Source organism: Xenopus laevis, chromosome 1L (assembly GCF_017654675.1).
Source record: "Xenopus laevis strain J_2021 chromosome 1L, Xenopus_laevis_v10.1, whole genome shotgun sequence".
Lineage (NCBI taxonomy): Eukaryota > Metazoa > Chordata > Amphibia > Anura > Pipidae > Xenopus > Xenopus laevis.
Window position 1 is genome coordinate 26,500,005 of NC_054371.1, and position 26,005 is coordinate 26,526,009.

Genomic DNA, 26,005 nt, shown 5'->3' on the forward strand with positions numbered 1-26,005 from the left:
TTATTTATCAAAGGTCGAGTTTTTTTAAAGAGAAATTTGTGAGTAGTTTCAGTAAAAACCTGAAATTTAATCGGGATTTATTATGTCCCGAAGCTGCAAAAACCTTGAATCCGAAAATACTCCAGCTAAATGGTGTCGATGTCATTTAGAAGTCAACGGCAGAGGTCCCTTGAATGATTTGAAGATGTTTTTAGCCTTCATCATTTTCAGGGTTTTTTTTGGTGGTTTGCGCTCAAAAATTCAATCAATTTGAGCTAGTTTTTTTTTCTGCCGATAACTCTATCAATTCGAGTATTAGAGTATTATTAGAGTTCCCACTGCTGATTGCGTTCATTGTGTTTTTTTCATAAATAAGGAAACATTCGAGTTGTGAGTTTATTCGAGGTTGAAAAAAACTCACAAACCTTGACCTTTGATAAATAACCCCCTAAGAGTATAGTAACATCTTACAGGCTATTCATGGGTTTCTGCAGTATAAATAATGGCATAAAATAAATCTATGGAGCCCTTCAGTAGGGGACAAGAAAATCCTTTAGTAGGCGCCATTTAGACCAAGGCCTCCAGCTCCATTCTGTTTTTTGGGTGAAGACCATGGAATTCAAGAAGAATGGAAAGTTGGCCATACATGGACTGGTCAGGAATATTAACAGCACACCCTCTTGCTTTAGTTCTCCTTTAAAAAGCACAAACAAAATGATTGACTTGTGATAAGGCATTTTAATTGTATTTAAGTCCACATCCAATATTTGTTCCTATTTGGAATACAAAACAACACACAGCAGGTACCATTTGAATCTTGTGTAGTGACAGTTAAGGTTATATTATTTGCATAGAAAAGAAGAGTTATAAATACATTTGCAAAGATAAATGCCAACAGCCAAAAGCTAGCCTAGCTGGACTAACTAACCCGCCTAGCAGAAGTATTTAGCTGAAGCATAAAGCACGGGTTCCAATCATTGTACAATGCCTCTGGCAGCCATACTGTGAATATGGAATCACAACACGAATATGGCATCGCCACTCATTGCCATTAAACTGTTTTAACCTGCGCCAGCTACAATGGTCTTATTCCGACCCATTAATTAAACAAATGGCCTGTATCTGCTGGTTGCTCTTACTTAGGCTCAAAGGTTTACATTTCCTTTACGCTGAAAGATAGAAAAAATCACCCAGAGATCTAATGGGAGTTTCTTATCGACAATGATGAGATCTACTGGTCACCAGTCCAAGATCTGCTGATAGATCACAATCTACCTTTTGGTTACCCCAAGATTAGATCAATGTTCCTCATGGAGCTCCCCATTTCTTAGAATCACCCCACTTAGACATTCATCCAATAACAAGGCAGCTGTTGAAAGTAGAGAAGTCCAGCGAAGATGAACTTCACCCTTCCAGAAGGAACACATACCCAAAGCTACAGTAGTTCAATCCCAGTGAAAGTGCCAACAAGTAGGGTATGCTTACAGTAAAAGCTAATTAGTGTAAAGAAATAACACTTTGGTTTATTTTATCACAGTGACTTTCTCTCTGCGCATCAGTCCAATAATGACTTTTTTCAAACAGCCGAGAGGAACGGGGAGAAAAAGAAATCAAAGGCAAATTTCAAAGCCGAATGGGCATCACGCCTCCAGTCCTGTTCTATCTTCACATGTCTGGAGGCTGGTGTAAGTTTGGCCATGCAGTTTAAGCAACTTATGGCTTTCAGTTCAAAGACCGGCCACTTGCTGCCAAGGCGGCCCTCTAGGATGGTGCTGAACTCTATGATGCTGCCCTGCCGCAAGTTCAGCAGCACTTGTTTAAACTCGTTGCTTGCCCTCAGCACAATATCTTTCGTTATGTCGTCCTCTTCAATCATCTTGCTCCCATTTAAAGGCATACCCACCGTTATCTCGAATTTGTAACGATCAAATCTCTTCATGTGGCATGAATGCTTAGAGAGGAACTTCAAGCGGCAAAGCTCTTCTTCTTCCATGGTGACGTTCTGTGGTTCACACGTTGGGTAAGCTTCGCCATACAGACACCTCATCCAATTTCCTATAAGGAGCGGGAGCATGTTGACCGCAGACTCTGCACTGTTGTCAATTTCTGTAAGCCGGACATACTTGAACCTGCCTGCCCAAGTTACCCTGTGCCCTTCCAAATGACTGCACAGTATCTGGGTCCGCGCCATATTGGTTTCCTTCCATGCTCTGGGCCCACACAGGAAGCCATACTGGTGCCAAGTCAAAGTAGAATTATAAACCTTCATGCCTTCAGATCGATATACGTATACCCAAGAAAACATTACAATGGCGGTGATCCAAACCAGAATAAGCTTCACAATGGAGCTTTTAGTTAAGGATTTAACCATATTTACTAGGGAATAGTTAGCTTTAGACCACCAACGAAGAAGCAAAGGAATGGTGCATAAAAGTACAGTTACCACAATCTTTGTCAGCTCTAGGGAAATAAACCATTTTATGAACTGGACAATGCACATGACAACGATGCCCACAATAAGTATAGGCAGAGCAAAGAGGAAGAGGAAATAACCTACAGAAGCCCGGATAAGGCCAATGGTAGTGGATTCACGTAGGATTACAACAGATAATTCGCACCACATAAAGCAAACCAAGTAGGGCACCAGGTAACAATAGAAACCTTTGAAATTCCTCAGTCGTGCCATTTGGAAGAACAGATAGAACAAATAGAGAAAGAGAAGGCAAGGGACGCTTATGTGAAATACGATAAAATGACCGACAGGAACCGTAAAAAAAGTTTTACTAAGAATTTTAACGTAGGGCAGCGATATTGGCAAAAGATCCAATAGGAAGAGGGCACCGGCAGCCACTTCGGTTATCAAGGCTCGGCGGGTGTAAGGCTCCGCACTTGTGCTTAAACTCAAGTAACTGGTGATGGTGAAAAATATGGATATGGTGGCCAGTTCTGAGCATGGAATCCAGTGTCTGTCGGTGATCGGGAAGGAGAAGATGACAAAGAAAACAGATAGTAAGAAGTACAAATACGGCTCCATGTGATTCCAACCAAAGTTCACTTCGGCTTGCTCAATGTCCAGATTGGGCTCAAATCTAAGCAACAAGTCAGTCAAAGTGCGGAAATTCTCCCAGGCTTTGCTGTCCTGGAAAACCTTGAGTGTGCAAATCACCATGGAAATAAAGGACAGGTAGAAAATCACCAGAGGGATAAAAAAAGCAAAAAAATCAATGGTGAGATTGCTGATAATGAAAAAGAAGATCAAGGCATTGATGTGATGAGTAGGGATGATAGTCGACAGCCAGTGCATTCCGGCCTTGGAGGCGGCTTCGATCAGGTATTCCTTCAGTTCCATAATGACATGAAGTGGGTACTTCATGATCTGGAGAGGAGAGAGAAAGACAATGAAACACACAGTAAAGATGAAATGGAGTTTACACTGCACAACATTTTGGGCTACCGGAACACCTTATTAATCACATATCATACCAATTCCTTGTTGAAGTCATTCGGACATGCTCCTATATAAGCAGCCAGATCTATCTCAATACTTCTCTACAACATCTCAACAATCTCTGGATATTGGGTCAACCTGAAAACCTGCAGGTTTAGGTTGCAACTAAACATTACTTGTGCAGGTTGCTCTGGAAGGCTACAAATTTATTGTTATCGCAACTTTTATTTTACTCGTCTTTCTAGTTAGGCCCTCTCCTATTTATATTCCTGCCTCTTATTCAAATCAATGCATGGTTGCTAGGGGCATTTGGATTACTGAAAGTGCAACCTGGAGAGCTGCTGAATAAAAAGCTAAACAACCCCAATAGCAAAGAACACCACTCTACATGCCACAAGCTAATTTAAAGGTGCACAACCCCTTTTACCTTTTTTTGCACCTGCCTTTCTCTGCTGCTTGTGAGCTCATTTGCAAGTTTGAAACTGATGCTTGTTGCTGGAGGGTCCATGTATGGGTTTTAAATCTACACACTCATGACTTCTTCTTGAGCGCAAGCCTGTAAGAGAGGGTTCATCTCCAACAAAAAAGGCAAACCCTGTGTATCTTTCTCTAGTGGAGTTTAGCACTGTCTACTGGTTCGATAAAACTGCCTATATCATGTCAGAACTGAGAATCAGAAAGATGAATTATAGAACAGTAAAGGTGGCCATGTACAGGCTGATAAAGCGTGGAGACTCTGTCCCTCCAGACCAAGTCAGCAGCTCAATGGTCTGTGTATGGGACCGGATATCGGACTGAAAAGCTAGCCATCTACCAGGTTATAAAATCCTGACAGACAAGGACCACATAGGTGTGTGTATATGGTCCTCTCCCGATGGGTCTCCACAGTATGATTTCATCTTTGACCCAGGGTTGACTTTCATATCAAGCTGATTTGGCCAGTTGTGTCTGCGGCAAATGCAGGCGAAAATCTGTTTGTTTGGTGATCTCACCAACTTTCCATGTATGCCCAGCTTAACCCATACCTAAACTGGGAAGAAAGACTGGGCAAAGCTCCTGAACTAAACAAACAGCACCATCTAGGGATCATTTTCTATCTAAAATCCAATTGTTCTTTTTATTTAGTCATATTGTTATTCCTATAATGGTTATGAAAAAACAAGCCAATGAAAGAGTCGAGTAATTTACCTTTTGCTGCAGAGGCAGCTCTTCTGGGCTCTTTCCAGCAAACTCATCATCTTCATCATCGTGCATTATCAAATTGCTTGGGACTATCCCTTTTGCATACTTCTTGGTAATCTCAACAAAATCATCCAGCGCAATGTAGCTCTTTGCTGGGATATAACAAAAACAATGATGTGTTTATATGGTGATGGATACTTTCTCAGGAAACAAAACCCGAGTTGGGCACCAAAACCCCCCCCCCCCAAAAAAAAGTATGGGATCGGTTTTCAGAATGCTCGAGACGTGGGGTTTTCTGGATAATGGATCTTTCCGTAATTTGGGTTTTTATACCTTCTATACCTACTAGAAAATCTTGTAAACATTAAGGGGCCGATTCACTAACTTCGAGTGAAGGATTCGAAGTAAAAAAACGTTGAATTTTTGTGCTTCTCGACTATCGAATTGGCGTAAATTCGCCTGAGTAGAATGATTCGAATAGATCGAGCGCAAAAACGCTGCGACTATTCGCCATTCGATAGACGAAGTACTGGATCGAGCGCAAAAACGCTGCGACTATTCGCCCATTCGATAGTCGAAGTACTGTCTCTTTTAAAAATACTTCGACTGCCTACTTCGCCACCTAAAACCTACCGAATTGCTTTAAAAGCCTATGGGAAAGTCCCATAGGCTTGTTTTCCAAGTTTTTGATCGAATAAAAAGGCATTCGATCGAATGAAAATCCTTCGAGCGAATATTCGATCGAGCGCCTATTTGCCTGGCGAATATTCGCCAATTCGACTATTCACCAGCGCGTAAATTCGCCCGAATTGCCTATTCGATTCTATTCCCCAGTCGAATTTCGAGGGATTTAACCCCTCGAAATTCGACCCTTGATGAATTTGCCCCTAAATAAACTCAATAGACTGGTTCTACATCAATTGTGTTCACTTTCAGTTCACTAAAGAGTTGGTCATGAATCACTTTGGGAACAAACACTTGAATACAGTTGTTTTATACAAAGTCCGCAGATATAAACCGCATTTATAAGTTTCCAGGTTGCATAAGAATACTTTATGCTGTGTATGCATGTCATGGGCATGGGACATTCCAGAAATGATAAGAACAACATGAATAGTTGAACAATATTCTCTATATATCACTCATGTTCAAATCCATATAATCTTGCACAATCTAAAAAAAATGAAGAACTAATGCCATATCCCCAAATGACAATAATGTAATATGAATTCAGCATTCGGGAAGCGGTAATGCAGATATTCGAACACTTTTGTGTTACAGTGGGGAGAATATTAATGTAATATAACAAATTATAAGGACAGGAGTCTCAGTCACTCAAAAGAGCTGAAGACATGGGACATAGATACATGTATATTTATATACAGACGTTGGTAGACGGAGTTTAACAGGCTGGATATCCCTGGAGTAAATACAAATAAAAGAAAGGACTGGTGTAACCCTGGGGAAATGACAGTATATGATTGTGTGGGGAACAATATTTGTAATGTTGTTATGCAGAACAGATCTATATCAACTATACAGCAGCCTCTACACTAGGGAACATGCCCGGAAGAAGAGAACCAATCATCTACTCACATTCACTACTGACTAAACGTTCCAGGATCCTCCGCTGCTTCTGTGCTGCCTTGGGAATGGGGCCCGGCTCGTTCTTTCCATCTACAAAACAAAATTCCATGTTTAATCTGGGGGTTCGTTATCGCTAATAAAGGCTCGACAGAGGCACTGGTATAGTTTGTTCTGCTAAGCGGCAATAATAGGAGGTCACATGCATATACTGTCTAAATAAAAAAGTATTTTTATAGACATTTGGGGTGTTTTAAATGAGGCATTTTATAAAGATAAGAGAAATATTTACAACCCAACCATATTTGGCCCGGGGACCGGTTTAGAGTCAAATTTTTTTGCAAGGACCCGGGGGACGGGTCGGCATCCAATTCGGCGCACCACGTTAATTGTCCCCTAGGCTTGGCGGCCCAGTTCAAGATTGTCCGCAGCCCGGCGGTTGGGGACCCCTGATTTACACGAAGGTATAATATGTTTAGAGGATACTTATGAGTAGATACGTTACTTGATACTTAGTACACATTACAAAAAGGGAAGAAAAAACTTTATTCCATTAGATGGAGATCCCTTGTGTATATAAAGGAAGCATCTGTTGGGATATCGGATAGGACCAATAACCTATATCGTCTCAATAAAAATGCCATCATACTGCTGCTAATCGCGCTCCCTACAGCAGCTAGTATCCCTCACCTTCAGCATTGACCTGGCCCACATTTTCCAGCAGCTCAGACACAGACACCTGTTTCTTCTTCTTTGGGTTTAGCTTCCAGTACATGACCAAGGCAGCTTTCCTAACTGCCCTCTCCAAGTCCGTCTCAGATGACAGATTCTTCACCTCGCTTTCATTTTCATTTGTGATTCCTTGGGAAAGAATGCTCAGCTGTTAGTGGAATCTGGATCACATTGAACTATATTCCTGCTGCTTACACTTTATTTTCAAACAGGACCCCCACAGTCTGACAATGTTTATTTTATTTCCCTTTAACTGCAAAAGGAATGTACAACCTAAAAACTAATACCAAACGGTTTACATTTCTCCCATTCGCTGAGCCAATTAACCAAGAGTGACCCTAGTAATACAATCCATGTGACAGCTACTCCTGACTGACCTCTAAATCAGGAATGGACATCAAGCTCCTACAGCTGATTTAGATGAGACAACACCCTGTATCATGAGACAAGTACAAAAGCTGGTGCTTATACCTCTAGGCTGTCATATAATTATGTAAAAGAATAAATAAGCAAGGTTACATGTTTAAATGGGACATAAACTTGTCATATGACAATGTAAAATTACTCTTGCTGAGCTCTTGTGAGCACTTTTGCAATTTTAGAATTAGTAAAACAACGTCCCCTGCTGTTTGGGTGAGGGTGGGGCACACAACAGCTTATTTTACTGAAGCATCTTTTGACACTTTACTGCTCAGTTCCTTGGCTCAATGTGGCAAATACAAAGATGCCATTGATTAGATAAGAGTGCAAACCAACCTCTTCGGTCAGCCAAACATCTCCGTAACAACTTGACGGCATCCCTCCGACCTTGCTTGCCAGATGCAATAAGCCAGTCAACAGCCGCACAGCTGTTTACCTCCTCGTCTTCCTCTTCAGCGAGTTTCAAGTAGTGTTTTCCAACCTGCAACACAGTGTAGGGACATATATTGGTGTGAGTGTAAGTGAAGGTTATATCACAGCTGCGTCCTGGTGCATATAGGGCCTCTTACTCCAAAGGCCTCATATTTTACGACAGGGGGTACATTATTATCACTGAGTCATGTTACAGAAATTACATCACTAAGCGCCAGTTATGATATATATATATATATATAGGTTTGTTTGCAAGGATCCGCACACCAATGTTTTCATCAAAATAAGTGTTTTATTTGGTACATAGATGCATGTTAATAATAATAATAGATAGATAAATAGATAGATAAATCATGTAAACATTAAATAACCCAATAAGCTATTTTTGCTTAAAATAAGAATTAATTATATCTTAGTTTGGATTAAATACAATTTGTGTGTGTGTGTTTGTTTATACCCCCTACTGCAGTGCTTAACATTATTTTGTAGGACAAAGCCTTCCTTGGTCTATATAAAGTAATCATGCTGGTTACTATACTGCAGTTAAATAAAAAGAGGAAATAAAGGAAATGGCAAATGACTGAAGAAAGCATCTTCCGGAAAAAACAAAAAATCTTAGTATCACTTCCCCTGTAACTGTTCAGGAGCACCCAGGATAACAAATCTCACCCTGTAGGTTCTGCTACACCAGCTCAGTTTTATACAGTTTTATACAGATGTCTGATGGGCGCACACAGGGCCGGGTGAATAATTCTATAACAGCAATACATTCTAGTTGAATGAGATACCCATGCTACACAAAACAAATTTTGACTTGGCCCAAAATATATAGTGTTATCCACATGCCAAGCTCACAGTAAACAATGAAAATAATGGGCATGTTCCAAAAACACAATTATGCCCCTTGTAACAGAGCACAGATAGGTGGTCACATCATCCCCATACTGGTGCACTGCACAGATAATGAACCTATGGGGTTTTTTTTGTTTGCAGTTATAGAATGTTTGTATTCAGCACAAAACTATTTTCTTCCTGTATCTCACCATGGTCACTTCATATGATATGCACGTTAGATGCACTGCCTGCGGCACAGAGAACAGGCAGCAATTATGCTTTTAGCTCAGACCCAACGTCAGTAGCCCAGGAAGTGTAAAGCCACAGAATTCCGCTCACCAGGGGTTTCCTGATCTGCATTATGTACACTGGCACTGCAGTAATACAACCGCTGGCTGAGGTTGAGGAAATACAGAACAGTGAGCTCTTGGGACATACACAAACCTGCAATCTTTGTGGTTTGACTTACTTACAGGGTGGCTATGGGGGTATAGCCTGATAACAAGGGATTCTTATGCAAGTCTGAAAGAGTGTGATGAGTTGGGAGCACAGAAGCAAAAGTCATGGCAGGAAAAGCATTACGTGTACACAAATCCAAAAAACCTAAGTAAGAATGAAGAATAGAGACTATTTAACAGAAATACCATTACCGTGCACATATTATATATTTATAAATAGATTTATTTGTTGTACTCTCTGCACAAATAAAGACAAATTTGCAGCTTTTTGCCACCACTGGTTGTTAGGTGCAGGAATGCACTGAATCCATAACTTTTTTGGAATCAGACAAATCTTTTATGCAGAATCTGGTATTTGGCCAAATCCAAACTACATATTTTAGGGATGCACCGAATCCAGGATTCAGTTTGGGATTCGGCCAGGATTCAGCCTTTTTCAGCATAATTCAGCCTTTTTCAGCATCTGCAAATTAGGGTTCGGATTCCGTTTCAATATTTGGCCAAATCTTTCACAAAGGATTCGGGGGTTCGGCCAAATCCAAAATAGTGGATTTGGTGCATCCCTAACATATTTAGTCCATCCCTACACCCAACTGGCAGCCTGGAACTGAACAGGATGCCTAATTTGCATATTCATATTTAAGAAAGCAAAAAATTATTAAAAGCGTCAAATACTGATTAAGAAAAATTAAATCAGAATATATATATATATATATATATATATATATATATATATATATATATATATATATATATATATAGTCAATGCAGAAATGACAGCACTCACAGGCAAAAAATCAAACGATCAAATAAGGTTTCACCTTATTTGATCGTTTGATTTTTTGCCTGTGAGTGCCGTCATTTCTGCATTGACTCTATGATTTTCTTTCAGGCTGGCACCCAGGCTATTATTTACTTTATGGTGTGCGCTCCACAAACGGATTATATATATATATATATATATATATATATATATATATATATATATATATATATATATATATATATATATATATATAGACAAATACAAGAGTCCTCTGCACTCAACCCATTACATTATCAATATATATGTAAGACAGAGACATTTTGTGCATACTGCTACTGAAAAATGCCTTACCCTTTAAACAACACAGGGATTGTTTGTCCATATATTGCAATATATTGAAGCTGGCCAAACAACTTTCCCTTGTTATATATATATATATATATATATATATATATATATATATATAAATTCAAATTGTCAAAAACGATCCCTTTTTCGCTGTAATAACAAAATAGTAACAAACTTGATCCAAATTAAGATATCATTAATTCTTATTGGAAGTAAAAACAACCTATTTAATGTTTACATGATTTTCTAGTAGACTTAAGTTATGAAGATCCAAATTATGGAAAGATCCATGATCTGGTCCTATGCATTCTGGATAACAGGTCCCATACCTGTATAAACATACCAAGTGCACTGAGCTGATCTCTATAATAAACCAATAGATTTAATTAATTGACTCTCTATAGAGGGATGTTTAGGCAATTTGGGCAGATTCCCTGAAGTCCTGCATCGAATTTGCTTCTTATTGCAATCACTGCACAAGGACACAAGGAATAAATGTCAAATATGCCCCAGCCCAATGCATACTAATTGTAAGCTATATGGCAGTTATTTAGCATTATATACCTGATAGCGAAAAAGAGAATATGCAGATTTTATTCTTTCTTTTTAATTAATAATATCAATGGTTTGCCAAAGAGAGAAAACATTTTGGCCACTGTTATTGATTTATATAAAGTGCAACTTACACACAGGGCTAGAATGTGGGTGTACCACTTTAAATACAAAACTTTCAACATTTCTGCTTAAAGGGGAACTAAACAACTGTGTAAGTACTATTCATGGAGTTATAATTGCTTTACTACTTTCTCAGGACAACAGCTTGAGGCGGTATAAGAAAGATTCCCGCCCCTGACCTGTCCCGTCTTACCTGCTGTTAAACTTGTTTGACTGCTTTACAAGCAGTGGTTTTTGAACCATGTGTGAGCCATGTTAAATATTTAGTAATATTATATAAAGTAAATTTAGTTTAATCTAATCTGAGTTATTCAAGTCTACATTACACATGAGGACTGTAAAACTAAATCCTGTGCAGCCACAGTCGTTATTTTAAGGTATACAAGCTTAGTTCAGGTGTATGGAGATGAGCCAGTGCATTGTTTACATTGTGAATCATTCAAGGTGGAGGTTTCGTTTTCATTATGTTTTCAGATGTTAATGGTTTCCTATTATTGACAGAAATAGGAAAATGATCCACAGTAGCTATAGTAACAGTGGGATAATAGTCTCTGGGAAGGGAGTGTGACTGTGGGATAGCAGGTATAGTAGGGAGAGATGGTGCCTATAGTAACAGTGGGATAATAGTCTCTGGGAAGGGAGTGTGACTGTGGGATAGCAGGTATAGTAGGGAGAGATGGTGCCTATAGTGACAGTGGGATAATAGTCTCTGGGAAGGGAGTGTGACTGTGGGATAGCAGGTATAGTAGGGAGAGATGGTGCCTATAGTGACAGTGGGATAATAGTCTCTGGGAAGGGAGTGTGACTGTGGGATAGCAGGTATAGTAGGGAGAGATGGTGTCTATAGTAACAGTGGGATAATAGTCTCTGGGAAGGGAGTGTGACTGTGGGATAGCAGGTATAGTAGGGAGAGATGGTGCCTATAGTAACAGTGGGATAATAGTCTCTGGGAAGGGAGTGTGACTGTGGGATAGCAGGTATAGTAGGGAGAGATGGTGTCTATAGTAACAGTGGGATAATAGTCTCTGGGAAGGGAGTGTGACCGTGGGATAGCAGGTATAGTAGGGAGAGATGGTGTCTATAGTAACAGTGGATAATAGTCTCTGGGAAGGGAGTGTGACTGTGGGATAGCAGGTATAGTAGGGAGAGATGGTGTCTATAGTAACAGTGGGATAATAGTCTCTGGGAAGGGAGTGTGGCTGTGGGATAGCAGGTATAGTAGGGAGAGATGTTGCCTATAGTAACAGTGGGATAATAGTCTCTGGGAAGGGAGTGTGACTGTGGGATAGCAGGTATAGTAGGGAGAGATGGTGCCTATAGTAACAGTGGATAATAGTCTCTGGGAAGGGAGTGTGACTGTGGGATAGCAGGTATAGTAGGGAGAGATGGTGCCTATAGTAACAGTGGATAATAGTCTCTGGGAAGGGAGTGTGGCTGTGGGATAGCAGGTATAGTAGGGAGAGATGGTGCCTATAGTAACAGTGGATAATAGTCTCTGGGAAGGGAGTGTGACTGTGGGATAGCAGGTATAGTAGGGAGAGATGGTGTCTATAGTAGCAGGAGAATAATAGCCTCTGGGAAGGGCCTTTAACATAACCGGTATGGGAGTTTGAGTAAAAGTAAAGTAAGTGAAGTAAGTGAAAAGGTAAATATGAAGTAATTTACCTCACTTTGTGCCTTTGCATCTCCAGCCTTGGCTTTTTCTAGAAGTTCCTGAAAGACAGCTTCCTGTGGGTTCAGTTCATCACTCATGTCATCTGTTGAAAACAAATATACATCAGAAATCTACATTCTAATAATAAAAATATATATAGTTCCGTGCTGCAGAAATGTGAAAATGCTGGTGAGTAGAGGTATATCAGCCCATGACTTTAAAGGATACTAGTCAATGTAGCGCCCGCTGGGCAATGATTTAGAATCGATGATGGAGGGAACCTCAGCTTCTCTCTGTGCATTTCATGCCCCCCCAGCATTTGAAGACACTGGCAAAATATGGCAAATCATAAGTCAGGAGGCATATTTTGCCATTGGGCAATAGACTGTGGTGCTGGGGCGGGATTTACAGTAGGCGCAGGAAGTCAGATAGTTGCATTGATCAGCTGTTTATTTCTGACCAATAAATCTGAAGTTATACACTGGCAAGTTAATCTGGCAACTCAGAATCCTTCATAGAGGGGTTCTGTACATATGCGCCCTCTCGATGTAACAAAGAAAAATGCTTGGGGTGTTTTTATCTGCTAAGAAAACAGACCAAAATCAACAGATGCCTCTTCCCATCGCTTTCCCGAGCAGAGCAACATTAGAACAGTTCTCTGTTTTCCTTCTGAACATATTCCTCCTTGACCAGACAGTCGGAGAACCTGACCAGAAGATGGTACTGGCCATCTTAGCAGTTAATGAATAGCTTAATAGCTTTAAAACAGAAAAAAAATATTCATGTAAATTTAGGTTTTGCATATCCTATCAGTTCCCAAATGATTTTTTTCCCCTCAAATTTGAATATGCAATTTAAGGTGTAGATTTGTAATTCAGCCAAAATGTATTTGTTCCTAATTGTCCATGTTATCTGCTAATTATTGTGTGGTGGGTCGCACTAAAAATAAACAAATCTTAGGTAGAGACTGCCAATCTCTATATTTAGATAATTCCTCTACATTTCCAAAAATACTTGGCATTCCTCAGATAACAATATCTAGAGAAAGGGTAAAGTAGAAGGAATCATGGGAAGGAAGTTCCTGATCAAATGAGAAACGGAACTTTAGTTTGGATCTGGAGAAACTGCAACCTGGCCATCCAAAGCAAGCAGGGAAAAGTAATGTTATAGCACTGGTCTCTCAATTATGATTTCTGCCTGCTCAACCATGGATTCATTTTTGAATTTGTCGCAGCTTAAACACTGGAAACAGAACCAGACTGGACCGACGTGGTTTTCTAATTTAGGTTTCGGTTATGCAAGAGTGTGCAATGTGCTCCCGGCACTATAGGAGCAGATTTATACATCATAACAAGGCATCCCTAGGTTTGGCTGCAGACAGGTAAAGTATACATAATAGGCCAGATTAGGCTGATTGGCTCAATTCAAATGGTGGGCCCACCCAGTCCAATTTAGAGATGCTTCTACCTACAGCCTGATGTGTTCCCTGTTCTACGGGGCCTGATCAGTATCTGACTGAGCCCGGATCACATATTGGCATCATCATTGTATCAAAAAACATGGCTACTGTTTAACTATAGGCTGTTGGTCTGTGCAATACTGACTGTTTGTGGTCATGGGCGATCACCCGAGATGTAGAAAATGTATTGAAAATGTTCACCTTCACATGCCCTTTAATTTAGCAGGACAGTCCCTAATATGGGATGTAATAAAGGGTAGGGGGAGACACTGTCCAATGGGGTTCCTTAGAAGCCCATCTGCTTACACCATTATCACCTTGAAGTTTTTTATGGTCCGCAGGAGAAGCTAGACCCCCATCATCATCCACAAATCCAATACTGAAATAGACCATTAATCTTTGGGACAAGATGAAGCTTAAATATAAGGAGGAGATTTGCTCAAACCTATCTCCATATACTCCAATATTCCATAACCCAGCCTTTCCTTCAGGCCAAGATTCAAAATCGTTCAGTTGGTGGCTAGACAATGACTTTTCAGACATAAACAGCATGACCCTACTTGGCAACATAATAACTTGGAAAGACCCATGAAACAAACATTCTATTCCTCTCCGAGAACATTACAAAATAACATTACAAACACAAATGGGCAAGACCCTTAAACAAAAAACATTCTTTGAATACCTCTGTGCACACCCCCATAGCAGGGGACAAGTCTCTCTGATTTACGCCAAACTCAGATCACATGCCATCCCAGATAAAAACAAATACATGGAACGCTGGGAAAGGAGACTCAATAAGGTGCAAGAGATAAATCATTGGGAATTTGCACTTGACCGCATCAGAAAGGCATCTATCAACACAATTGTTAAAGAAAAAGCATATACTGTATGACTGGTATCTGACTACGGCAAAACTGCACAAGATCTATTAGACGGCTTTAACCCCAACTGTTTCAGTGGATGTGAAGAAGTGGGAGACGAATTACATATGTGGTGGGAATGCCCAATAATGTTTGACCTATGTAAAGAAATGTTTGCTCTCCTAAGCGTCTTATTAGAGATCCCTGGCTAGAACTACTCACCTTCAAATCTGACTCCCTCACCAAGAAGGAATTTAAACTATTGTATAACTATAAATTTGTAACATAGTAACATAGTAAGTAAGGTTGAAAAAAGACACATGTCCATCGAGTTCAACCTTTTTTTTTATTAACTACCTATCTGCCAGTTGATCCAGAGGAAGGCAAAAAAACCCATCTGAAGCCTCTCCAATTTGCCTTAGAGGGGGAAAAATTCCTTCCTGACTCCAAAATGGCAATCGGACTAGTCCCTGGATCAACTTGGACTATGAGCTATTTCCCATAACCCTGTATTCCCTCACTTGCTAAAAAGCCATCCAACCCCTTCTTAAAGTCTAATGTATCAGCCTGTACCACTGATTCAGGGAGAGAATTCCACATCTTCACAGCTCTCACTGTAAAAAACCCCTTCCGAATATTTAGGCGGAACCTCTTTTCTTCTAATCGGAATGGGTGACCTCGTGTCAGCTGGAAGGACCTACTGGTAAATAAAGCATTAGAGAGATTATTATATGATCCCCTTATATATTTATACATAGTCATCATATCACCCCTTAAGCGCCTCTTCTCCAGCGTAAACATCTCCAATTTGGCCAGTCTTTCCTCATAGCTAAGATTTTCAATACCTTTTACCAGCTTAGTTGCCCTTCTCTGTACCCTCTCTAATACAATAGTGTCCTGTTTGAGTGATGGAGACCAAAACTGTACGGCATATTCTAGATGGGGCCTTACAAGTGCTCTATACAGTGGAAGAATGACCCCCTCCTCCCTTTCCTCTATGCCCTTTTTAATACAACTCAAGACCTTATTTGCCCTTGATGCTGCTGACTGGCATTGCTTGCTACAGCCAAGTTTATCATCTACAAGGACTCCAAGGTCCTTTTCCATAATGGATTTGCCTAGTGCAGTCCCATTAAGGGTATAAGTGGCTTGGATATTTTTACATCCCAGGTGCATGACTTTACTTGTGTAGCAACTAGATGCAGCATACATGGAAGGAAGGCATTCCTACACTACTGGAAGTTAAAAGGAGGATTTGGTGGGTCTCCTAGATGGAAAAACTAACTGCAGTGATACAGCTAAAATATATATGTAAAAAATAAATGGACATAACATCTGACTGTCAAAATGTTGAATAAAACGTTTTTAAAAAAATAAAGGCTAGGGGGTAGATCTAAGTGTGGCTGGTGCATTTGCTGTTTATGTGAAATATTTTCAGTGCAACAGGCAAATTTATGACCAGGTGCAATGAGTCACTGCACTGGCTCTGTGTCAGCAAATGAGTGTGCATCTAAACATTATTGTTCCTGCAAAAATAAATGTACCCTGGTGTGAGTAATCTGACGTTTATTACCCAAATATCTCTCTCTCTGCCTGTAAACTGGAAAGAGACCTAATGCTCTAATGACCACATAACAGCTTTCAGCTTGTACCAGATGGACTGAGCTCAACCATTATACAGTATTTTGGCAGCAGACATTATTGATATCTAAGGCTAATTTCCGGGATATGAGGTTTGACCACCCACAAAATAGCAGTATAACAGGCTAAAGCTAAAAGTGTGCAGCACAATGGTCGTACTTTTGAAGGTGAAGCTCAACCACAAGTGGCATTTATTAAAAGACATCAAATCTCCAAATTAAAAATCCCTGAAAGCTTTAGGTGCAGTTTTGGGCAGGTGATTCTGAATCAAAAACACAGAACCCAATGTTTTCATGCAGCAATTGCTTTCTAGAAAAGGCACCTTTAACTTTTAACTGGACGTTCATTTTTTCTTTTTTTAGTTTTTTAATTGTTGGTCTTCTTCTGACTCTTTTAAATGCAGGTCACTGACCCCATCTATAGACAAATGATCTGTAAGGCTACAAATGTATTGTTATTGCTACGTTTTATTAGTCATCTTTCTATTCAGGCCTCTCCTATTCATAGTCCAGTCTCTTACTCATATAATGCATGGTTACTAGAGTAAATTGGATCCTAGCAATGGAATTGCTGAAATTGCAAGCTGGAGAGGTGGAGGATAAAAAAGCTAAATAACTCAGAAACTGCAAAAAATAAAATAATGAAAACCTTTTGCAAATTGTCTCAGAATATCACTCTCTACATCATACAAAAAGTTAATTTAAAGGTGAACAACCCCTTTAACTTAGAGCTATATGGAGTATTTTATTACCCACCCCAGCTACAAAACACTAGTGACAAACCACTGACTGCCCCATGTGCATTTCCCTAAGTCAGTACTGTCTAACTTCTGTGGTACTAGGGGCAGGAATATTTCTGGTGTACGTGGTGGAGGGAGAATAATGGAAGCCAGTGTTGACCACTCCCGCATTTAATCTTGAAAAAGCAGTCAGCACATTGATTATCTCTCCTTTTGAGAATTGGTGCACGTTCCTCAGTGGCCACTTTCCACTACCCCATTTAAACCACAGCCACTTTAAACCACACACGTTACCACAAGAACTTTTAAGACCATATCCACCCTATCACTTATATCCATATGCCTCCTCCTCCCGAGTGGATACAGTACCCTCCAGCACATGATTAAACACCTTAGGGGCTCCTAACAACAATTTCCAAATGCTAAGAAAACCCTAGAACTAACCCTACCAGGCTTATATGCCACAGGTAGTGTAGGGCAGACACAGAATGGCACACAGGGAGCATAGGGCAGGCAAAGTGTGACACACACAGGGAGCATAGGACAGGCAGAGTATGGCACACACAGGAGGTATAGGGCAGGCAGAGTATGGCACACAGAGGGAGCATAGGACAGGCAGAGTATGGCACACACAGGGAGCATAGGACAGGCAGAGTATGGCACACACAGGAGTTATAGGGCAGGCAGAGTATGGCACACACAGGGAGCATAGGGCAGGCAGAGTATGGCACACACAGGGAGCATAGGACAGGCAGAGTATGGCACACACAGGAGGTATAGGGCAGGCAGAGTATGGCACACACAGGAAGCATAGGGCAGGCTGCGTATGGAGCTCATGGAGAATAGGGCAGGCAGAGTATGGCACTTTCAGTCTGGCTCGGAGGTGTGAACGGTACAGGGCTTTAGGGAACAACACAGGTGTGAATAATGCAGGGGGAATACAGTCTGAATTTGAGGAGTAAACAAGGGGGTCTCAGGCCGTTGGACAGCACTGCCCTAAGGGATCAGATTCAGTTTGGCCTTCAAAAAATGGTCAAATACAGAACCAACTACATGTTTGGGATCCGTTATCCGAAAATCCACTATTCAGAAATCTCAGAATGACGTGAAGGCTGTCTCCCATGGACTCCACTATAAACCAATAATATAATTTTTTTATTTCTTTTTTCTATGTAATAATAAAACAGTACCTTGTACTTGATCCCAGCTATGATATAATTCATCCTTATTGAAGGAATAAAAATCCTATTTCTTTATAAATTATTTTCAAGTACACTTAGGGGCAGATGTATGAAGGGTCGAATATCGAGGGTTAATTAACCCTCGATATTCGACTAGGAACTAAAATCCTTTGACTTCGAATATCGAAGTCGAAGGATTTAGCGCAAATCCTACGATCGAACGATCGAAGGATTATTCCTTCGATCGAACGATTAAATCCTTTGAATCGAACGATTCGAAGGATTTTAATTCAACGATCGAAGGAATATCCCTCGATCAAAAAAACTTAGGCAAGCCTATGGGGACCTTCCCCATAGGCTAACATTGAGTTAGGTAGCTTTTAGCTGCCGAACTAGGGGGTCGAAGTTTTTTTTAAAGTGACAGTACTTCGACTATCGAATGGTCGAATAGTCGAACGATTTCTACTTCGAATCGCTCGATTCGTAGTCGTAGTCGAAGGTCGAAGTAGCCCATTCGATGGTCGAAGTAGCCCAAAAAACACTTCGAAATTCGAAGTTTTTTTAATTCGAATCCTTCACTCGAGCTTCATGAATCGGCCCCTTAAACTATGAAGATCCAAATTATGGAAAGGTCCATTATCCAGAAAACACCGGCACAACATGGGTACTGCTAGCAGGTATAACCTTGCTCGTTACCTGCTAGCAGTACCCATGTTGGGCCGGTGTGTTCTGTTTCTACGCTACTTTTGAGGTTGCCAAGTTCCTCTATTGCCGAGCACCTGGGATTCATGTTTGTCTGGACGGCCAGGGTGTGCGAGTTCTGTAAGTTCTTTCTTTCTACCATTATCCAGAAAACCCAGGTCCCGAGCATTCTGGATAACAGGTCGCATACCTGAACTGAATTGGTTGTGTCCCTGTTTATTAAGCTTCAGTGGAAAAAAAAGCCCATTTCCAATTGCTTCTTACTAGCTACTGGCCCTGTCGAAGAGCTCTGGCTCTAGTACCCTGTCAACTCAGTAAAATCAGCACAAAATAATGTGATTAGCAAAAGAGAGAAATGCTGTTGTGACTACACAGAGCTCACATTTATTAAGGGTTTTAAAGTGATCTAAAAACTTTTGCATCATTAGGCACTTGGTTCATTACCAGTCACAGGGGAAAATACTCGGGGTGACGATGGAGCAGACACGCTGGGTCCTGGTGTGTGAGGGTCTTCTTGGCCTTCAGCAGGGGTGGCAGCATTGAGCTGAGATCTGCCCAGCAGGTGAGGGGGTGTTGATGGCTCTGAATCCATTTTATCTGAAAAAAACAAAAAAGGTGTTTAGAAATACAGATACCAGTAATTATGTTACCTTAGTCTGGAAATGCTGTATGTATGTATATCTTTATTTGTATAGCGCTCCTTCAAAGCACTGTACAGCAAAACAATAAATTAGTAAAGATATGAGATCTGTTATCCAGAACGCTCTGGGCTTTCTGTAATTTGGATCTTGCTACCTTAAGTCTACTAGAAAATCATGTAAACATTAAATAAACCCAATAGACTGGTATTGCTTACATTAAGGATTAATTATTTAGTAGTTTGGATCAAGTACAGGGTACTGTTTAATTATTACAGAGAAATAGAAATTCCTTTTGAAAAATGTAGTTAAAATGGAGTCTATGGGAGACGGCCTTTCTGTAATTCGGAGCTTTCTGGATAACAGGTTTCCGGATAAAAGATGCCATACCTGTAGTAACAAACAAGGGGTCACTGCAATAATCAGTAAAAATAAGTGCATTACTAGAAATACAATTCACATGAATATAATTACAATACAGAATAAGTGCTCAGTGTCAAGGATGGAGGACCCTACACCGTAGAGTTTACAGTCTAAAGGCCCCCAAATCCTGGTGAATTAAGCATGTATGAGTGCAATTGCCTTCTCTAGTATGTCTATGAGTCCGCATGAGGCACTATGGCTCATTTGGTGCCCTTTTCTCAGTAGCATTAAGTGCAGACAATATATAGAGTTTCATAGGGTTGCTGTCTATAGGTACCTTTACAGCAGTCCTTCAGCAGAAAGGGCAAATGCAGTTTGGGGTTTTTAACCTTCTCTTTTATTAAAAAATGAATGCAGGACTCTTTCCTTACAGTGCTCTGCTGCAGTCAGAAAACGAGAGTAACGCCCTATCGAATTCCAGAAATCTTTTTTATACATATCAACAAATATTCCTCTTGTGCTGCTGTCTCATGCCATTGTAATTCAGTTGTGCAAGTGGCCAAAATGGGAACGGCCCCAACAGTAAAAATAAATAAATAAATAAATAAATCGCAGGGCCTGTAATAACTCTTTCCAAACTAGGTGCTTAGGTTGTGTTGAACAAACAAAGAATTTCTTGATTTTATCCACAGAACAAAAAGTTGGATAAACATTTTTCAGTTTTAGAAGCAATGTGGTCTATGCTTTAAAGGGGAACCAGCAAAAGTAAAAAAAAAAAAATATATGAACGTCACCCCAGTTTTAAATAGCAGAACCAGTTTGATTCGTGAAAAAAAGCGCATTATTAAACATTTAAAGGAGACATATAGAATAGATTTCTAAAAAAAAAACCTAATTTTGTAGGCAATGATGTATACTATATGGTGCTGGTTTTACTTTTGGGTGTTAATTAATATGGTCTTTAAAATTTGACCCTTTGCTGGCGCTCCTTATAGATGTCCTCTGGTCCCTGTCTGTGTTTCAAATGAGGGGTGGGAGTGTCCTAAAGGTTCCAGCCAGAAGCACAGTAGGAGGGGGACAGCCAATCACAGCCCTGAAGTAACACAAGCAAAGACAGGCTTCAGTTCCCTATCAGGTCAGCCTAGATGCTGATTGGTTCCTATTCTACATTGAGAGCCACCAGCTCCCCTGCACAGCCAGAGAATTCAGTGGCGGGCAAGAAGTGGAACAGATGGGCGGGACTACAAGGGTTTTTGCAGAAATCTTCAATAATGTAATCAGAAACAAAATATTTTAAAGCACATTCCTTCTACATCTAAAATAGTTTAACGCACTGCCACATTATTGTTTTATATATAATATGTCTCCTTTAAGGTTCATGTTTATATCACATGACGGTTTCCCATTTTATTGCCATACAGTTTTGTCCTTTATTATTCTCTGCACTGCTTTTCCTGACTACACCTTTAAAACAATTTAGCAGTAGTCAGATTCCTTCCAGCTCTTACTGTGACTTGCATGTTGTGTGGGCTTCCTTCATTACATGCATGTTAAAGGATCAGTAACAACAGCCATTCAAGATGAAATTGGGCTTTCCCTATGGTGTTACTGGCCCTTTAATCGCTAAGAAAACAGAGCGGCAGTGAGAGGCCCCTGGCATTTAGTGACACTGCTGGTGCATTAAAATAGGATGTTCTCTCCCCTGGTATGTAATAGTTACTGTGCTCAGCAACTTCTCCATGAGGCAGCAAGCAGATCTGTACTACTGTACTAGTCAGAACTCAGCGTCTGGATTATGGGATACACCACAATACGTCCCTTTTATTCGTTTGGATTAATTTCCCCATTTAAAGAGCATGAATAAATAGGATTTACTAAATGTGCACACAGAATTGTTGCTGCTGAAATTGGAATAATGGCTCTATAGAGGCATGCAACATGGCAGTCCCTTCTCTTGCCCATAAAAAAAAACCACACACAAATGCAATGCCCCTTTGGGAGTATTAAACAATGTCCTAATCTTGTACTGTTTAAGGGTCAGGGCACACTCTCAGATTCGGGGAGATTAGTCGCCCGTCGACAAATCTCCTCTTCTTCCGGGCGACTTATCTCCCGAACTACCTCATTGGCATCGCACCCGTAAAGGGCCCAGGTTTGTTACAATCAGCACCCAGTGTAGCTCCTTGGCTTTGTCTATGTGTAAAATATCCAACAATGTCCTGTTCACTGTCAGTTAAAGGAAAACTACACCCCCAAAATGAATACTTGAGCAACAGATAGTTTATATCAAATTAAGTGGCATATTAAATAATCTTATCAAACTGGAATATATATTTCAGTAAATATTGCTATCAAATTAAGTGGCATATTAAATAATCTTATCAAACTGGAATATATATTTCAGTAAATATTGCCTTGAACCACCATTTAGTGATGGTCTGTGCCTCAGAGATCACCTGACCAGAAATACTGCAGCTCTAACTGTAACAGGAAGAAGTTTGTTGAAGCAAAAGACAGAACTCTGTCTGTTAATTGGCTCATGTGACCTAACATGCAGTTTGTTTGTGTGCACCGTGAATCCTACGATCCCAGGGGGCTGCCCGTAGTTTTTAAAATGGCAGTTTTCTATTCATGATTACCCAATGGCACATATTGCTAAACAGTATATTATTATGAAAATGTTTTGTTTACATGAAGCAGGGTTTTACATATGAGCTGTTTTGTGCAATATCTTTTTATCAAGACCTACATTGTTTGAGGGGTATAGTTTTCCTTTAAGAACGGTCAGTGAGTGATAGGGTTTGCAGCAGTAGCCCACCCCTGCCTGTTCTATGTCTTTTGTGGACTGTGACTAACTAGGAAACAAATTAATATGGAACCCAACAAGGACAAGGTATAGTTATAGTGTATAGTTATCTAATGACATGGGAACCACTAGTTCCCTATACCTCAACTTCTGCCCAACATCAGCGAGTGTGACTGTGACTCACAGGCCCCACACTGCACAAATTTGTGGTTAGAAGTGGTATCCTATATTATCCTTGGATTGGTATGTACCCAAACAGGTTTCTAAAGGCCTTTAATCTGGCTCTCCAGCTGCTTTGGAACTGCAATTTCCAGAGCACCCCTTACAGCCTGGCAATGTATTACACACACAATAGCTATAGCCCATATACACAAAGCACACAGAATAAACACACTCATTTCAGTCAATTCTCTCACATGTACTCAACCAGGGCCAATTCAGATCCACGCCGCCTATATGCAGTCAGTCAGTGCACCAATAAGCATCCACCCACTCTTGTGACATACTGTATATTATAACCCCACTGCCTGTAGCCATTATACAGTATATAGTGCTAGCATGTACCCACTCACTCCCCATCCATACTGTATATGTACAGTCCTTATCAATAATATACCAACCACCCACTCTAGTATAAATCCAGATTATATATAAACAGTCTATGTACCTAATACGCAGTCCCCGAAACCAAAATATGAACACTCAGTACAGAGCCATACTGTATATACACTGCCCTTGTACATAATCCACCAACATGTGCCCACTCATTCCAAGTACAGATCCAGGCCAATGGACTTTTACCAATGTACCAGCATATACCAATACGTTCCTAGTAGAGTTTTGTAATGAATATATACACTCGGTGTAACCACATACCAGGATCATCTCACCAACCTATATACACACATTATATATATATATATATATATATATATATATATATATATATATATATATATATATATATACACACACACACATTGTGCCCAATAAACTATCACTGACCCCCCCATCGCAATATGAATCCATACTGTAGAATACACTGCCTGTACCCACAACCACTCCAACTATATATACACTGTCCCTGTAACTCAGTATAACAAAGTGAACCCCTCTCACTGTATATACAGTGTATCCAATGTTTCAACATGTACTCCATGCACTGTATATACACTGAGCCTGTACCCACCCACTCCAGACACTGTCTCTGTATCCACCACCCATTCCCAGTACAGATGCACTGTATATACAGACCCTGGATCCAATACACCAACAGGTGCCCACCCACTACACTCCAGATCTATACTGTACACTCCCTGGATCCAATACACTCCAGATCTACTGTACACTCCCTGGATCCAATACACTCCAGATCTACTGTACACTCCCTGGATCCAATACACTCCAGATCTACTGTACACTCCCTGGATCCAATACACTCCAGATCTATACTGTTCACTCCCTGGATCCAATACAGCAGCATGTCCCCACCACTCTCAGTACAGAACAGAAGTACATTACTATATACAATCCCTGTGCCCAGTATGACAACATTTGTAGATACACACACACATATAATATATACAATGGATCAGAGTGTCTGCACTCCACATACCAGCACTTAGCAATCACTGCGTCCTTTCCATGAACCCTGGAGGAAGGAAGCAGCCTGTCGCAGCCCGGGGAGAGACTAGAAGCAGAGGCGAGCAGTCCCGGCACAGAGAGGCATAACCAGGCCCGTCAGATGATTGCAGGCAGCTGAGAGCATTGGCACAGCCCAGACAGTGTGCGCGGGATCCCTGCAGGGGGCGCTCTCTCTGCTCACATGGCCGCTACAGCAGCTGCAAGAACTGCTTTTGAAGAGGGCGTGACGCTATAAGCCACGTGACTATGCTGTAGACAGGCGGCCATGATGTCACGTAGGGGGTGTGTCTATTCGCTATCACTGCTCCGGACCTGCCCACAGCAGAGGGTGAGAGGAGGGATTTGAATGTGAAGAATGAGGTGGTGCTGGATTAAAAGGCAAGAAGAGAACAACTACCCAAAAAGGAGATCTTGGGGGCGGTGAAGTGTGCAGGGGAGGGGCACATTTGTTTGTTTGGGAGGAAGAAATCTATAAGGGATTTTGGTCATCTTGCTGTGTTTTTGGAAATGTTACTTAAAGGGAGTAGTTCACCTTTAATTTTATACTTATCACATTATAGAATGGCCAGTGCTAAGCAACTTTTAATGCAGCCTTAATTCTTTTGGGTTTTTTTTTATAGTTTTTAAAATATTTGCCTTTTTCTTTTGACAGCTTTCAAATGGGGGAAACTGATCCAGTCGATTAAATACTCTGTAAGGCTACAAATGTATTGTTATTGCTGCTATTTCAACTCTTCTTTCTATTCAGACCCTCACTATTCATATTCCAGTCTCTTATTCAAAGCAGTGCATGGTTACTAGGGTAATGTGGACCATAGCAACCAGACTGCTGAAACTGCAAGCTGGAGAGCTGCTAAATAACAAAAAAACAAATGAAAAAAATTACAACTAAGGGCTCTTACTCACTGGCGCTCTGACCTGCGCTCCCCTGCGTTCCGTTTTTTGGCGTTCAGCCGCAGGGGAGCGCAGGAATAGACGCATGTCATTATTTCAAATGGGGCTGTACTCACTCAGGCGCGTGTAGGCGCCGAACACAGGAAAAATGCAGCATGTTGCGTCTCAACCTGCGTTCGGCGCCTACACGCGCCTGAGTGAGTACAGCCCCATTTGAAATAATGACATGCGTCTATTCCTGCGCTCCCCTGCGGCTGAACGCCAAAAAACGGAACGCAGGGGAGCGCAGGTCAGAACGCCAGTGAGTAAGAGCCCTAAGTGCAAATTGTCTCAGAATATCACTCGCATACTAAGGGGAAGATTTATCAAGGGTCGAAGTGAATTCAAGGGAATTTTCGAAGTAAAAAAATTCGAAGTAATTTTTTGGATATTTCGACCATTGAATAGGATACTACGACTTCGAATTTACTTTGATCTGAAGTAAAAATCGTTAGAATATTCGGCCATTCGATAATCAAAGTACTGTCTCTTTAAAAAAACTTTTACTTCAATACTTCGCCAAG

The 26,005-nt window shown here is 40.7% G+C and overlaps 1 protein-coding gene across 1 annotated transcript; it reads right to left on the minus strand.

Moving 5' to 3' along the window:
* Window positions 1-697: 697 nt before the first annotated feature.
* On the minus strand, window positions 698-24,677 carry wfs1.L (Wolfram syndrome 1 (wolframin) L homeolog). Its single transcript, NM_001096376.1, is given in 8 exon segments — window positions 698-3,355; window positions 4,616-4,761; window positions 6,206-6,286; window positions 6,884-7,054; window positions 7,682-7,826; window positions 12,524-12,615; window positions 19,542-19,694; window positions 24,520-24,677. Coding segments are annotated over 7 exon segments (2,583 nt in total). The 5' UTR covers window positions 19,690-19,694; window positions 24,520-24,677; the 3' UTR covers window positions 698-1,555.
* Between the last annotated feature and the right edge of the window lie 1,328 nt (window positions 24,678-26,005).